Source organism: Macrobrachium rosenbergii, chromosome 53, assembly GCF_040412425.1.
Source record: "Macrobrachium rosenbergii isolate ZJJX-2024 chromosome 53, ASM4041242v1, whole genome shotgun sequence".
NCBI classification, from domain to species: Eukaryota; Metazoa; Arthropoda; class Malacostraca; order Decapoda; family Palaemonidae; genus Macrobrachium; species Macrobrachium rosenbergii.
In genome coordinates this window covers 55,355,200-55,372,699 of record NC_089793.1, presented here as the reverse complement: position 1 = coordinate 55,372,699, position 17,500 = coordinate 55,355,200, and the positions used below count along the sequence as shown (strand labels likewise).

The following is a 17,500-nucleotide window of genomic DNA, read 5'->3' as shown; positions in this document are numbered from 1 at the left end:
ATCCTGTAAGGACCTTGAAGCTTATTTGTTAGGGGAAATCTTTTCACTGGTAAGAATACTAGAACTTGCTGTCCAACACTAAAATTTCTTAGCTTAGTCTTAGCATCATATTTCCTTTACATTTTTCCTTGACTTATTTTCAAATTTTCTAAAGAGAATTTTCTAATTTCTTTTAACCTTTTCCTCAAGGTTTCACATATTCTCCTGGACTTCCTCTTGATTCTCTTCCCAATTCTCTGCAAGAATCTTCAATGGACCACTCACGTCTCGACCAAAAATCATTTCATTTGGTGAACATCCCATTCTTTCTTGGTAAGCATTCCTAACTCCTTTAACTCCTACGGGTTGTAGGGGGGCGTTCTGTATAGTTTTATTCTGTTTTCCAGCTATCTGGCATGTGTGACACTCTCTGCAAAATTTGCTAACATTCATGTGAAGTCCAGGCCAGAAAAAATATTTCATAATCTTCTCAACTGTCTTCCTGATTCCCATATGTCTAGATTCATGTGCTACTGCTACCATTTGCTTCCTCAACTGATATGGAATGAAAATTTGATGATATTCGCCCCATTCAGCATTTCCTGGAATATCTGCAGGTTGATGCTTCCTCATTAGCATTCCTTCCTTTAGATAATAACAGGTAGGAGTTTGTTGCATCTCTTCTTGATCAACAACTCTGAAGAACAAATCAGCCAACGTTGTTTCCTTCTTCTGCAGTTTTATTAGCTTCTCTCTAGTCACTTGACCAACTTTACGGGTTGAACTCTCAATATCCGCTAACTCTGCTATTTTAGTTTCACTACCATCTTCAGGAACACTTTGACTATGCTGAGTATCTTCAGTGTCAACTGGATCCTCTTCTTCTTGGTTACTTTCTTCATTACTAGCACTAGGGAAACCTTCACTTTCCTGGAATGGATCTCAAAGATCCTGCTGGTACAGGTAACTCCTCAGTTCTTCACTTGCAAATGTAGTTTTCTTCATACTCCTGGTAGTTACACAACTTGGAAACAGGTGGAGGTTTTTCTTCTCTAACTCTACTGTAGGACTAATCCTCAATGGTGTGTCTGTCACTATAGGACAAAGAACGAAGGATACACCACCAACTTCATTACCCAGTAAAACATGTACACCTTCAACAGCTAGTGAGTCCTGTACAGCAAAATCAATACTTCCTGTCACCAATTCACAGGACAGATGCAAGCAACACATAGGAGTTACTTCCTCTCCTCCTATACCCTTCAAAATAACTGAATCTCCTGTGAGATTCTTCTCTAACTGTGGGTTAGCATCACGAACTACCACACTATAGTTACTCCTGTACCACATAATATTTTAACTGGTACCTGCACAGGTCTGCTGTTGCATCTTATAACAATCTCGACTTTAGTGTCCTACTCTTCCACACTTGTAGCAGACAACATTAGTGTTCTGTGTCTGTCTTGAGAAACTGGAAGGTGAGGGTTTACCATTCGATTGCTGAGGGGTATATCCTGGCTTTGTACTGGCATAGTCACTAAAAGGGTTTCTTACATCAATGTTCCAAAAATTTGATTGAGACCTATAACCTATGAGTTGTTGGTTCTGGTACTTGACATTATAATTCCTTCTGCTACTAATGATATTATAATCTTCACTCAGTGTAGCAGTTTTTTCAAGTTTCTTAAACTCTCTCTCTCTCTTAAATAAACTCTTATGCGTTCAGGAATTCCTCTCAGATATTCCTCTAAGACTACTAACTCCTCAAGTTCTTTCATAGTTTTAACTTTAGCGGACTCCAACCATCGCTTGAAACATCCTCTTACTTTATAGGCATAATCCAAGAAAGTTGTCTTGTCATCCTTTCTCAAAGACCCGAATCTTTCATTGTAATATTCAAGGGTCATCTGGTAAACTTGTAACACATTGTGTTTCAGTACACCGTACTCTTTACACTGATCAGCTGATAAGGCTAAATAGACAACTTCTTCCTTTACCAACGAGAACACTGTAACAAGACTGACCGTTTATCCTCTGGCCATCCCATACCTGTAGCTACTTTTTCAAAAGGCTCAAAAAATTCATCTGGAGCTTCTTCTGTAAACTTTGGAATTAATTTCTGCACTCTTACTACATCAAACACAGGGTCTGAGTTACCTTGGATATAGTTATATGGGGTTACAGGTAATTTGGATCCAGCTCTGGTTAACTCCAACTCCCTTCCATGCTTTGCTCTTTCTCTTTCTTCTTCTTCCTGCTTCCTTGCTATTTCTCTGTCTTCTTTTTCTCTTTCAGCCTGCATCTGCAGCTTAAGAAAGTTTTCTTTTGATTCCTAGCACCTTCAGTCTACACAAATTTTCTTCAGTTTCTAAATGTCTAAGCTCTGCCTCCACATCACTGTTCTCAATCTCTTACCCTTGCTTATATGTAAATTCTATCTCAGCTGCATCCAACAATTCATGTGCCTCACTTAACTCTCTATGTGGTTTACAGAGTCTGTCAATGCTTGAATTGCAATACATTTGCTTTGTGCCTCAATCATATCACTAGTCACATTACCCATACGAGCAACTGCTAAAGCAAGCCACTGTGCCTTAGGTTAGATTCAGATAATGTTCTGATGGATGGAGTGGTTAAAATCTCCTGGACTTCAAATATTTACTCAACTAAATATTTTACAATACAATTCAAAATAACTATGTGGTCACTCTCCTACCAAAATATATCCCTAACACCACCAGTATAAACCATAAATCAGAGTGATATTTTGTTTTGTTCTCCTGGCTCTGGGCACCAAATAATATTATCACGAAGTGACCAAGTACCTGGTTATCACACAACTAGTTACAAAATCCAAAGTTTTACCTCACTTCAGCCAGATACCTGAACCCTCATGACAATAAAATTACGACTGAACAATCTAAAGGTAACAGTGATTCCTTAAAACTTGCTTATCACTTGAAAAATCAAATTAACTTTATCAAGTTATGTGTGAGGTATTCAGATATACTAGATAAAAAAAGGCATCACTCCATCAAACAACTATAATTGTTTCCCTGGTCTTCATTCACTTCCATTTGTGGGAGGAGAACAAAACATGTCTATCACTTACCTTGTGCATACACAAATAACCCTCTTCACAGATGGTAAAAAATGAAATACTGTCTTTTTAAAACTTTAAATACAAAAAAATTATTTCTAACTCCAAAAGTTATAATTAGAATTCACAGTCTGAAAAAAATTACCATTACTTGAAAACAATATAGGATTTAAATAATTCTTAAAATATTATGATTTACTCAAGATTTGAAAAAGAAATCTTAACAAATGTAAATCAAACCATATATACAATGTTAAAGTATCAACACATGTAAAACATAAAAGATTGGGCAACACTATGAAATTGCAAGCACAAGAACACTCAAAAAAAATGCAAAATCAAGAATACGCACAAATGCAAAAACAAGAACATACAAAAATGCACAAAAATTTATCATCAGGAATTTCACTAAGTCAAAATCTATCTGACTCTTTTATTTGACCATGGTAAAAATAAGTAAAACCACTTTACCTTACACAAGATTCTGAACGCTTTAGTAAATCCTTTGTTGCAGCTCAAAACACTATTTTTATATAGTGCTGTTACACTAACAGTTTGAATAAACTCATGTCTTAAGGGGATCGGCCGGTTTCCGACTTTTTTAACGACAGGTTGTTGATATATAGGGGGTTTGTTAAAGGATATTGTGTGGAACTTCTGGGGAAAAAATTTTTGTTCAGTGACCTTAGGTTTTGTGACGCCAGAGCATTTTTCGGCCAAAATGGCCATTTTCAAAATGCATCTCCTCCTTTGCTTTTTGGTTTTAAGGGATGAGATTTGAACCACGTATAAAACACATATGGACCTTCGATACAAAGCCGGGGATTTTGATTTTTCAATTATTTTTCGAGATATGAATTTTTTTTTTTGTGAAATTTTCCCGGAAAATTACAGAAAAAAATTGCCAAAAATCAGAAACTCAAAATATTAAAAATACCCGGCTTTGTTTTAATCTACCATGTTTCCCCATGTTGTATTTAAAATTTCATTTAGATTGGTCCAATACTAAGGGAGGAGATGCATTTTAAAGGCGAAAAACTTATGTTTTGAGAAACGGGCCTTCAAAGTTTTAGTTACATAAAAAAGTAAAAGGGACTTCAAAGACTGTGTTACAATTAATTCTATGGTTTTAATTTTTATTTTTGGGTATTAATTAATACAAAATGATTATAAATAAGAATATTAATTGATTATTTATGTGCCTAAGACACATTCTTATAAATTTTAGGTTCCTGGTCCCCCTGTCTGATCTTGCTGCAAGGTATTACTCTAGGGTATCATAGTTGCCTACACTTTTTTATTAGTGTCTCGAATCCATCCCTTGCCAAATGGATCCTGGGAATTACTTTACATTCACAATTAGGGATTCATGATTCAAGTAATTCATCAAGTCTTGCTTCACTTATTATGATCATTTTATTTTCAGGATCGTCTATAATATCAGCCTCCGAGCTACTGCTTTTTTTTCTAAAATATCTTTGCCCTTTGGTAGTGACGAACAAATAAAAAGGCGTTTAGGGGTGGATGTGGTTGGTCTCTGGTCAGCAGAGATCGCTGCCTGCGCCGTTTGATGGGCGACAGCTCTCTCTCTCTCCGTCGCTCCATTCCCCTCTATGGCACTAATTTCTTGAACTCTTTCTTCTACTTCTTGCCTGGACTTTTCTACTTGGCTTTTCCGCATTCTAGAAGCATGAAGTGAACTCTTGGACCTTTTAGGCACGGTGAAAAACAAAAACACCGCAGAAAATACAGAGTTCAGTCAAGGCTAGCGAGCATGAAAAATGTGTCCTTCTAGCTTGGAAGTTTATAGGCAACTCTCATACAGTCGGCGTCATGGTATGACGTGTGCGTTATCATGGCTAGGAATAACTAAAAGGTGCCGAGTAGGATATTATTGACATTATACATTTCATTTCAAAGGAAGTTTCGTAATATATATCGCAAAAACTATACCAGACTAAATCATTTGCGCTACTGGTGTTTTATGGGTATATAGTTATTGTTACATTTTAGGCCATAACTAGAGAAATACGGCAAATTTTAGCATAATATTTCGTGGACACATTCTTGAACCCTATACAAAGCCATAGAATTTTTTTTCAGCAAATCAAATTTTTTAAAGATTATTGGGTTTTTTTAGGCGGCCGATCCCCTTAAATTATATGTCTAGAGGGAAACCACAACTTTTACTCTCTGCAGAAGGAAGAAAGAGAGAGAGAGAGAGAGAGAGAGAGAGAGAGAGAGAGAGAGAGAGAGAGAGAGAGAGAGACCAACCTAAATCTATTAAGTTTCTGTCTTAACTGAACTGCTTCTCAAAACCCTATTATGAGAAAAAAAAAACCGTGTTGTCAGTTAGGCGTTTTTTGGAACTGGGTCACTCTGGGATAAACAGGAATAAACAGTTTCTTCCCCTGGAGTAGGGAAAATAAACAAGATAATTTTTTCCCTGGCTCCAAAGAGCTATATAGGTTTGTCCTCTTATCTGTATGATTGACAGGGATATCCTGTCTGTACACTTACACAAATAACAAACTTTTAGACTAGCCACTGTTATCAAACTTGTCATCTCATCTCCCTTTAACTGACCACTTAAGTGGTTTAGGTTCCCCCTTGTGTAAAGGATTTCCTGTGGTCACCGACTTGACACCTGAACAAACATTCAGCTGTGCACACAAGAGCTACTGACCATTTGGATATAAACGAACCTCTCAAAGAACTGATATTATCACACAGTACATGACAAATATAACAGAGAGTATATCAAAGGTACAGAAAGCACATTAATTTTACAGAAAACATACATATCATAAAACATATCATTATAACACACACACACACACACACACATATATATATATACATATATATACATATATATATATATATATATATATATATATATATATATATATATATATATATATATATATATATATATATATGAATGTCTTTTCTGTAATACTACAGTGTAATATGGGCCTTCTTATTTTCATATATATATATATATATATATATATATATATATATATATATATATATATATATATATATAATATATATATATATTCATCATATATATATATATATATATATATAAATTCTCATATATATATATATAGATATATATATATATACTATTTATGCCATGCAAACTGTTCATGTTAAGCTTAAATTCTCATGTAGTCTTCAGACACACACACTATGGCCATGCAACATGTTATTACACATGCACACACACACACACACACACACACACACACACACACATACACACAGGCACACACACACACACACACAGGCACACACACACACACACACACACACACATACATATATATATATATATATATATATATATATATATATATATATATATATATATATATATATATATATATATATATATACTGGGCTGGAATGAGTAACGAAAAGTGACAAGAAAAGAAAGACCAGAACAAAACCACAAACTACAACCTTAAATTAATTTATTGCACATACAAAATAATATGCATTATGGACAAGTGAGTGAGGTCCAGTTACAAACAAATCAAATAAAGATACATATAATGAATTAATAACAAATGCAGCAACAATCAAAACCAAGATAATTAAATCTTAAATAGTTCAATAAGCAATTCAAAGGCAGCATAACAATAACAAATAATACATTTGCAGCATATTACAAAAACAGTCAGCATAACAAACAATACAGGAGCAGTAAAATAAATGTTACAGCATAACAAATAAAAAATCAAGCAGCATAATAAACAAGAGCAGTAAAATCAATAACACCCAAGCAGCATGCCACAAAAACAGACAAACTCGAAGAGTAGTCGATATGGTCACCACAGTCAGTGAGGATGTAGACAAGCATACAAACACGGTCAAGGCATAGATACAGCCACTGGCTGCAGAACAGAAACACATCCACAAAGCAGATAACCCCGACTGACTCGTTGAGACAGCCATTTGCTGCCGAAGGAACAAATCCTCATACAGATGGCCACGATTGAGCCATCAAAACATCCTCATGCTGCCATCAGGGAAGCTGTCATACTAACAGATGATGAGGTCCTCCACCTCCCGCCGAAAACAACAGGTAGGTAATAACTGTCACCCATCCAAAGGACTCCCTGCTGCTCTATTGCCAAGAAACCGAGTCTCTGCTGCTATGAACCTGACTTGCTGCTGCCCTGGACCTGACTGACACTGCAAAAGAGCTAGCAGCAAACGTTGCCTCACACTGGCAAAACAAAACCACAGGAGTGCAGGTAGTGCAAACAAACAAGCCACACAAGGCTGTTATAAAATTAAATTATAGAAATACCGCAATACAGAAATACTGCAATTACAGAAATAATGCGAGTGGAAAAGTTGTACCTAACCTTAGAGCAAGAAAGATAAATTTCCAGTAAGGTGTGTTTTCTCACACATGAAAAACAGTTAATAAATCTTTGTACAAAATAAGGAAAAGTCCCCATTACATGTGTTTCAATAGCTTGAAGAGTTTTACATTTAGAAATGGTTTTGGTTTTTCCACATGATCTACTATTACTTCTGAAAATACATGAAAAAGATAGCTTTGAATTGTATTTTCTGGTGAAAGTTGGTGACCTTGTTTTGGCGGCCGGATGCCCAAAGGGCCCTGATTGGGACCCTACAGTATCATCACTATGCAGAATAGTTGTAGAGAAATAAAAGAAAAAGGTCATACAAGTGAGTTGAACAACAAACAAAAATTTCTTCCCTTTGCAGTGAAAGTACACTGCTACAATAAAGTATTAGCCACCGAACGATTGCTTGTACAATGCAAAACTGCAATAATTTAGCTTTTTAGGGATGTATATATAGTTATATATTCATCGTGCTATTTATTTTTGTATTAAAGGGTAAGAGAAAATGGAAAAAGTTAATTGATTCCCTTCTGAGTACTTGCATAGCCACATTTTTCTTTGGTGTCATTGGAAGGATTAATAACCATGACTGCCTGCAATATGCACAACAAGTATAGTTACAAAAACAAAAGGTCAAACTGATGAGCTGATCTTGGCTAAAAGTAGAAAAAAATTCTATACTTTATCAAAACAAATATTCCCTGGGAATAAATTTACAATTTTTACAGAGTGTAAACCTGGGAAATTTGCTTTTCCAATTACTAATAGCTTATTACTATTTATGGTTGCTATTGCATATTAAAGCATATTGGCACCATATTTGATGGATTGTGTAAAATGTACTAGTAATTGTTTTCATATATAGAATGTGGCCAAGACAAGTTGTCATTTATACTTTTGTCCATAGATATTATAATTATTGTGCAACTGCCAAGTTATTAAAATTTTGACATCACTTATACAGTATGGGAACATTAGTAATAGAATATAGGGAACTTGTTAAAACTTTTTGACTTTTATGGAAATAGAAAGCGTTGGCTTTCATACTGGAGTGTCCTTGGTGCAACCTGGAGACGACAAGTTAGTTAACTGGTAATTATTGACTTGGAGGTGGGCGTCAATTAGCACTTTTTCTTCAGCCTCCATAGGTGAGGACTTCTTGCTGCACTCATGACTGCTGAGTTGAACTTGCATTCTTGGTTTGAGTGTTTATGTTACACGAGAAATAATGTTAATGTTATGTTTAGAGAAGTGAACCTTCCTTCTCTCCGTTGTTAGGTGGATCTCACTGTTTAATACTCAGTTGTAGGTAAGAATTTATGACTATTGGGTATTTACAGATGAGGAGGTAGCCTTGGAGATATACCCACAACCAACCCTGCTCTCATCACTGAACACCTTACTAATCACTGTTCTCTCACTATACCTGAGTCCACTCCCTTCTCATGCAAGAGGTTGGGGATCAATGCACCCATTGTTACTATATCAGCTGCTACATCTGTTGCTGCAACCACAGAAGCTCAGTCTGTGGGAGATAGTCCAGTGCAATGACTACTGCTGCCTCCTCAGAGAAGAATAAGACAGTTTAAGGGCAAAGAGAAGAATCACAATTGCATTCCTTCTTCCTCATCCTCCCTGTTATCGAGCTCATTCTCACCTTTCTCATCATCTTCCTCCTTTCAGAAGAAGAGTCCATTTAAGCCTCTTACTAGAAGTACCATAGGACTTGCAGTGAATGTTCTTCCCAGTCTCTTGGAGTGTTTGGCCTCCTGAGGGTGACCTATCAGCTGATAGCTGGACTGGCATGGGCCTTACTGAGCATATTTAGTACCCCTTTTTGGCCTCTTCTTTCTTAGATACCTTCACTGCCCCAGGCCTCACTGAGCATACTTAGTAACCCATCTCATCCCCCATGGACAGGTGAACTGTTCCATGCTCCTCCTTTTGTGTTCCTCTGTAAAACCCTTGGCTGCATCATCAAGGTCTGCTTACTCCCACTTCCTTGGACTTAAGACTGTGCTTGTGCAAGCAGTGGGACTAGCTCTACCTACTGTGTTTCTTTAGAAACACATTGGGTGGATCACAAGCTACCCACTCACCTTGCATGTGCGTGATCTACAGAACATACACATTCAAGTAACTTCTTAGGCTCTTCCTCTCTTGCTTCAACAAAGTACACCTGGCTAAGCCAGCACTGCCTGCTAGTTTGGCACAATCTTGGTCTCCAGATCATGCCTCAGCCAACAGTGGGTTCAGCACTTTCCCAGGTGTGGTGAGTGCAATGGCTGGGTATGTGCAATGACCCATCACCCTTGCTTCTCTAGGGATGTGCAGTGAATCAATGCTACCATTATGTAGGGTTCAGTTAATATTAGTTTCGTATGTATATGGATCACATGTGACATACCCTCTTTTACAGTGTTCATGAGTGCTGGGATGATCTGCTCATATGTGATTGTGTTAAACCTAAGTCTATTCTTAGTTTGCCACAGACCCAGGATTGTTCTTACATACAATGGTTTACCAACTTTTCCCATGCAGCCATACTTATCCCATGCTTTTCCCAAAGTTTTTGGGATGGAGTTACACTACCTTCTCATTCAGTGCTTTACCATATCTACAAACAGGTATGAAATTCACGAGAGATGTCCTAGTACATTTACTAGTAGCTATGTGCTAATGCACTTGAGCTTGTTTGCAGCATGAGTTCAGTTTTGATTAAGCTTACAAAAATCTACTGATTTTCTGTACCACATTTTAAGAGGTTACAAAGTGACCTAAAATTGTTATCGTGCAAAAGAGTGCAGGTTGATGGACTACAATTTTGAGTGGTTACCTTACTGCCAGTCATTTGTTTTGTGAGATCAGGTTTCTGTGTAACAGGTCTCTGACTGGCGCTCATCAGTACCAAGATCTGCTTAATTGCAGTCATACCACTCTCCTCCTTGCCTCAGCCGGCCTGTGGCTCACCATTGCCCCTACAGTTGTATTTATATGATAGCACATCGACCTATTCATCTATACCTGTTGCTAGTTCAAGAATCCTGTGAGAGGGCAATAGAGCAAAAGGCATAGGACCACCACCTTGTCTAAAGCAGAACTATGGTCACATCCAAGGTCTTTCTTTTAGCCTGGCCAACAGCCCATGTATGTTGTTAGAGCATCCACCCTGGTTTTAGCTTAGATCTGTTTGCCTGGTATATAGGTGCTGCTTTACCTAGCTGACTGTCTGTTTTGAGATCCTCAGAGACATGGTTACTTAATATAGCAGATGTTGCTATCCTTGGGGTCGTGACAAGCTGAAAGAGGTAGGTCCCATCACAAGCAGCAGACAAAGTACCTAAGCACTTTTTTTTTGTCAACCACTTATGGTGGATCTTGTCACCCACCTGTCGCAATAATTTATATTTCTTGGGAGAAAATATGAAATTTTAAATTAATTTGCCTTTTTCTTAGGTATACAAACCTGAGCATTTTATTACTGTTCCCACTTCAACCACCCCCTTTGTCCCTGAGGTCAAAAGTGATTAGTGATGGCAGGCCAGTGAAGGGTATTCTCCCACCCTATAACCACCAGTTAACCAATTGTTATCAAGTTCAGTGACCATCCCCAGCCTCACTGAAGGATACTCCTATACAAAAGATTGGTTTATATATCAAGAAAAAATACACATTTATTTATAAACATAATATGCTTATTTGGATCAGAACTAGTTGTTGCAATCCATGTGATATTTGTAATAATTTTGAAAATAAGATTAGTGAGATTAATTACTCAAAAGATGCAAGAAAGTAATTTAGGTAATTTGTTTTTCATGCATTTATATTGAGTTTTTATTTTCAGGCATATATAACTTTCCATTCATATAGTCAATACATACTCTATCCATGGGGTTATTCAGCTAACGTCACACACCCACTGACAACAAGCATGGTAGGATTTTTTCCTCTTTATAGTACACTGATGTTTAAGTGCCTTTCTCCCATTTATTTTCTTATATGTTGGCCATCTCAAGTAACTTGCTTATTTAAGTGCATTTTATGTGCAAGTATCATGATTGCACTACCTTCAAATTAATTGTGGGTCAATTTCAAAAAGACAGGATTGCTAATTACAATATTGCCAGGTCGTAGCAACTGTGCTAAACTTGATTGTCCATAAATTGGCTAAATATAATAGTGTAGCAATTTAGTCCTTTTTCATTTTACCTCTAAAGATGAAAATTAAAGAACAGGCCTTTGTTAACTCTTTGCATAGAAAAAGCATGTCATTTTGCACTATAGCACGCGGGGATAAGCATGCAACGAAAGACCAGTGAGCTATTTTGATATTGCCCTCACTGCAAATGGAAGAAGTATGGGTGCAGTGTTTTTTGAAACTTGATGAATTGAAAAATATTATCTGTTTATCTACTTATTATGGTGTCATAATTAATAGGACCTTGTTTTTGTCTTTCCTGCTCTCCTTGAGGCTCTTAACAATGATATTCATTTAGTCCGTGAAATTCACTAAATGCTGAACTTGCAACAACTTTGTAGAAATCTGGAATCGAGTAGTAAACCTTTTTACTTCTCTTCAGTACTGAATCTGCATAAGACAAACAGAAGCTAGAGGTCATGATTGTCACTGGTGTCGGATTATTTTTCAAAATGCTCTAAAGAACTTTTTATGTTTTATCCTAAAATTTTTAAGGCCTCCAGAAGGGTCTTGCACAAGCCACGTAAACCTTTCCTCTCTGGGAACTGTCAGTTTCTTATCAGATGGCGTTCTTTATCCTGCTCAGTGTCTTTGCCTTGTTTCTAATTGTATGTACAGTACTCCTCAAAAATAGGTTCTCTTCTTTGCAAGTTACTTTGTCCTCCAGGCACCTACAGTCCTCTTCAGAATATCATTCCTATTGTTAACTTACCTAAAGCTTTTAGGTAAATCATTATTTGGGCATGTGAAAGTTGAAGCAATTCAATACATAAGAAATTTTCAAGTTTTTCCTTCAGCACTCCAAATTTTCTGTTAGTCTTTGAGACTTGACTTTTAACATTTTACAATCATACAATAATTATTTTTTACGAGAAAGTAATATATATTGCACCACATATAGACCATGTTTTGTGTCATGTTCTAATAGTGGTAGAATATATTGCAACTTCATAAACCATAATTATTGCATGATTGTAAAATGTTAAAAGTCAAGTCTCAAACACTAACAGAAAGTTTGGAGTGTTGAAGGAAAAACTAAAAAATTTCTTATGCATTGAATTGTTCAACTTTCACATTCCCAAAGTAAGTACAGTATACCTTAGTTTAACCAGACCAATGAGCTGATTAACAGCTCTACTAGGGTTGACCCGAAGGATTAGATTTATTTTACCTGGCTAAGAACCAACTGGTTACCTAGCAATGCGACCTACAGTTTATTATGGAATCCGAACCACACTATAGCAAGAAATGAATTTCTATCACCAAAAATATATTCCTCTAATTTTTCATTGGCCGGTCGGAGAATGAAATGCCGGGCCAGCAGAGTGCTAGCTGAGAATGGCACCCACCCACCCAATGAGGAACTCTTTCACATGTCCAACCAATGATTTACTTAAAAGCTTTAGGTAAGTTAACAACAGGAATGACATTCCGAAGAGGACTGGAGGTGCCTGGAGGACAAAATAAATTGCAAAGAGAATCTATTTTTGAGGGGTACTGTACAGTACAATTAGAAACAAGGTAGAGACACTGAGCAGGGTAAAGAACGCCATCTGATAAGAAACTGACAGTTCCCACAGAGGAAAGGTTTACATGGTTTGCAAGATCCTTGTTGAAGTCTTAAAAATTTTAGGATAAAACATAAAAGTTCTTTAGAGCACGTTAAAAGAATAATCAGACACCAGTGACAAGCATGGCCACTAGCTGCTGTTTTTCTTGTGCAAATTCAATACTGAAAAGAAGTAAAAAAAGGTTGACCACTCGATTCCAGATCTCTGCAAAGTTGTTGTCAGAATTTCTTTTCACGCAGTTTCTTCAAATGTATATATATGTGACATCTATATTGAGTTTCAGCATATAAGGATGTCTTCTTTTCATTATTCATTAAAGTAACGACTGTAGTTATTCTAGTTTGGCACTCACTACTTCTGTTTCAAGGCCACATCTCTACATGTTTTCACAAATATCATTCTGTCATTTGCTCTTACAGATTTCAGGACTTAATGCCATTAGCAGCTCTCACGCCTCCTGGCGTTTATGATTAGTGCATGGAAGTTCATTGTTATTACTGAAAATTTAAACTTGCAGTAAGGTAAAGGTAAGCAAGTTGGACATGAAAGGAGAAAGAGATTGTAAGGAACTGATGGTAAACAGACGGAAAAGGGCAATTCAGCAGGGAGCTGAAAGGAAGTTGCAAAGAACCAATAATACTGTTTACATTGCTCTATGCAAGACCAACTGTAAGCAGCACCCCTGTACTGGCATGTGCCTGGGTTTTAATTCTGTAAGATAGTATGAAGCGTCTCATGAAAATTATTCGACAACAATTAATCGAAAACTATTATTCGAAAACAATTACTCGAAAAACAGCTATTCGAACGGAAAATTGTTCGAAAGAAAATTACTCTAATAGGCAATTGTTCGAAGTGAAAATTATTCGAATTGTTGTTTGAAATGATAATAAACGTTGTCGGGAAATTACCAGAAAATTACTCTAATAGGCAATTATTCAAATTGATATTTTAAATTGTTGTTTGACGTGATAATAAACGTTGTCGAAGGCATCCAGCCACTACCAAGAACTTCATTTCCTCAGAGTACTGCAGCCCTTCATAGATGGCCGAATATATTTTAAGTGAAAAAGGCAAACCTACGCTTAAAATGGATGGTTTTTTTATTCGTGAAAAACAAACAAGTTGATACCAAGATATATTGGAAGGTGCAATAAGTTCGCATCGTATTGCAAAAGCCATGCAATTACTAATGATGGTGAAGTGATTAAAGTTCCTCGTGAACTTAATCATTCTGGTGATGCTAAACGCCAAAGTGCGTAGTTTTATGAACCAAGTGAAAAATGATGCTTAAGAAACCCGTGATTCTCCTCAATATGTCATTTCCACTGCTGCCCCGCAATTAAGTGAAAGTGCCGCGCAAGCTTTACCTGCAATAAGATCTATAAAACGAACTATTCACAATGTAAGAGACAAGGAGAGAGCAGGCTTATCTAATCCTATTCATAGAAGGGAAATTGTTTAAACTAATGAGCAGGCTAAAACCAATGAAGGGGAGCTATTTTTGCTATATGATTCAGGTCCTTACGATGACAGGATACTGATTTTTTCAACCCAGAATAATTTGAGTATACTTGAGAACAGTGAACATTTACAAGTGGATGGGACATTTAAAATTGTACCTGAGCTCTTTGAACAATTATATACAGTACATGCTCTGAAGAATAACTTTGCCATTCCCGTAGTCTATGCCTTACTTCCAGATAAAAGGGCAGAAACTTATAGAAGATTGTCTCCTCAAATTAAGTCTATGGTTCCAAATTTACAAGTTTCAACCATAACCTCAGATTTCGAACTTGCAACTGTAACTGCTGTTAAAGAAGAATTTAACGCAGCTTCTCATTATGGTTGCCTTTTCCACTTAGGCCAGTGTTTGTATCGAAAGAGTTGTGATTGTGGTCTAAAGGTGAGATATGATACAGATTCCGAATTTGCTTTAAGAATTCGAATGATGTTAGGGCTAGCCTTTGTCCCCGTAGACAAAGTTACTGAATGGTTTGAAGCGTTTTTAGATTCAAATATGTATCCTTCAATAGTAAATCCTGTTTTAGATTATTTTGAAGATGCATGGATCGGTCGTCCTTCAAGACGTCATCGACGTAGTCCTGTGTTTGAAATAAGTATGTGGTCTTGTTTTGAGAGAGTCAATACTGATTTGCCTAGCACTAACAACGCACTTGCAGGATGGCACAAAGGTTTTTTACAGCAAGTGTCATCGCATCATCCAACAATATGGAAGTTCCTAGACGCTCTAAAAGGAGAGCAGGATTTGCAAGACATTCATATTGCAAAACTAAGAGCAGGGAGCCAAACTACGAAGAGTTCCAAGAAATGCCGTGACTTAAATGAAAGGCTAAACAAATTAGTGGCAACCTTTGACGTGTATTCAGTAGTAGAGTATTTGCGCGCTGTAGCACATAACTTGCATTTATAAGTAAGTTTTATTTTATCATGAATATATTTTAATAGATATTTTTTATTTCAAATAATTTTCTTTTGTATATTTGCTTTTTTATTCTTTTTACACTTTTGTTTGAATAAAGAATTTTACATCTCGAATAAATAAGTTATTTTTGCACGTCGTTTGAATAAAGAATTTTGCATTTCGAATAATTATCATTTCTTATAATTGTCCTTTCGAATAAATTTCATTCTAACAATTTTCCATTAGAATAAATGTTTTTCGAATATCTGTTTTCGAATAATTATTTTCGAACAATGTTCACATAATCAGTATGAAGAGTCATTACTTCATTATTTGATGATACAAGGCTAGAAAGTCAGTCACATTATGAGGTGAAAATGAGCTTTGCGCCGATTATCATTGTGGGTCAAATGGATATACATTCATTAGTTTAAGTCAAAAGTACTGCAGTGTAAATCGGAGGATTTTTTGTTGTAATTACTGTATTATCTTTTATTTCTATTAATTTATCATAGCATTTCTTTAAAAAAATTCAAGCATATACAAGCATTAATGCATTTACTTTATTCAAGAAGTTTTTAGGCAGTGACAAGTAGGGATTTTGATTGTTTTAACTTTTATTTCTAGGTATTTAAATTCTTCTTTAGTGTAGTTATTACTGAAAACACTTTCATCCTTCAGGAAAAAGCTGGCAGAGAAATGGCCAAACGAATTGAAAGGAAAAATCAAGCTACGTATACTGTTGGCAACGCTGCTAAAGCATTATGTATGTAATACTGGCGTGTTTCTTAGCTTTAGTTGCAATGGTAAATTTCAGTTTTTAAAGAAATCACTGGTAACGTGGCAGTTCTTTTATTAGATTTAAAATAATGATAATTTTGTTGAATGATTTTATCTTTATTTTATTCAGTAACTACATATATTTTGATTAATCTGGTAACATTAATATAATTTTTTGAAAATGCGTAATTTCTTAATTGGCACTGAGCTAGCATTGAATGATTATTATTATATTAATAATTTCCTTGTCTTTTGGGCCAAGATTAACTGTGAGGTGTCCAGTATTCATATGTAAGCTCTATTAACAATGATTAGACCAAAACTGGAAGATTTTTTTATTTATAATAGGTGTAGTAAATAGAATATATATAGGCTGTTAATGTTTCCTACTATCAGAGCAGAACTTGGCAATCACTAAATACAATGAAAGGTGGAAATGAAATAGACAAAATTGGGGTTGTGGGTTACATTCATGCACCAGTGGATGAAAAGTGATTCTTACACTGACAGAATGCGGAAACTAGTAGACTACGTCTATTTTTTGTGTCTGGGAGGGGCAAGTTTTCCCTGTTAAAATGCTTGATGTCTTCATGGACTTGTTATACTTATCAGTTCCAATGACTTAGTCAGCGTTAAGTGTGAAATTCCCATTTAAAATGTCACACAAGCCACGCTCAAACTCTGATGTGTAGTGCTCAAAATATGTAAGTTATATAGTAGAGCATGATGAGAATTTTTGTCTTTCGGGTGGCATTGGTGATGGAGAGCTCTGACTATCAGTGACTTTACTAATTCCTTCATCTATCCGATTATTGGGGTAACCGTGACAGCATGTTCAAGTTCCTTATGGGAAGTGTGGTAAGATGGTGATAGCTCTTCAGGCATAAGCAAGGATAATGATGTTCTTATAACATTTGGGGCCATTCCACATCTGTTGCAGAAAGTCTTAGATTGGAATCCCTGATATGCACTTCTGTTAATTAACATCACTGGCTCACTGAGGAGGGGAGGTAACATTACGGAAGGATAATAAAACAGCTGTTTACTAAGTAC

The 17,500-nt window shown here is 36.2% G+C and overlaps 1 protein-coding gene across 1 annotated transcript in view; it reads left to right on the top strand.

The window, feature by feature from the left end:
- LOC136834167 (carboxypeptidase B1-like) overlaps positions 1-17,500 on the top strand; it is a 41,530-nt gene that overhangs the window by 17,820 nt on the left and 6,210 nt on the right. The window contains exons 5-6 of the mRNA XM_067096432.1: positions 11,318-11,407; positions 16,349-16,433. Coding sequence (XP_066952533.1) covers positions 11,318-11,407; positions 16,349-16,433 — 175 coding nt within the window. The remainder of the gene's footprint in view (positions 1-11,317; positions 11,408-16,348; positions 16,434-17,500) is intronic.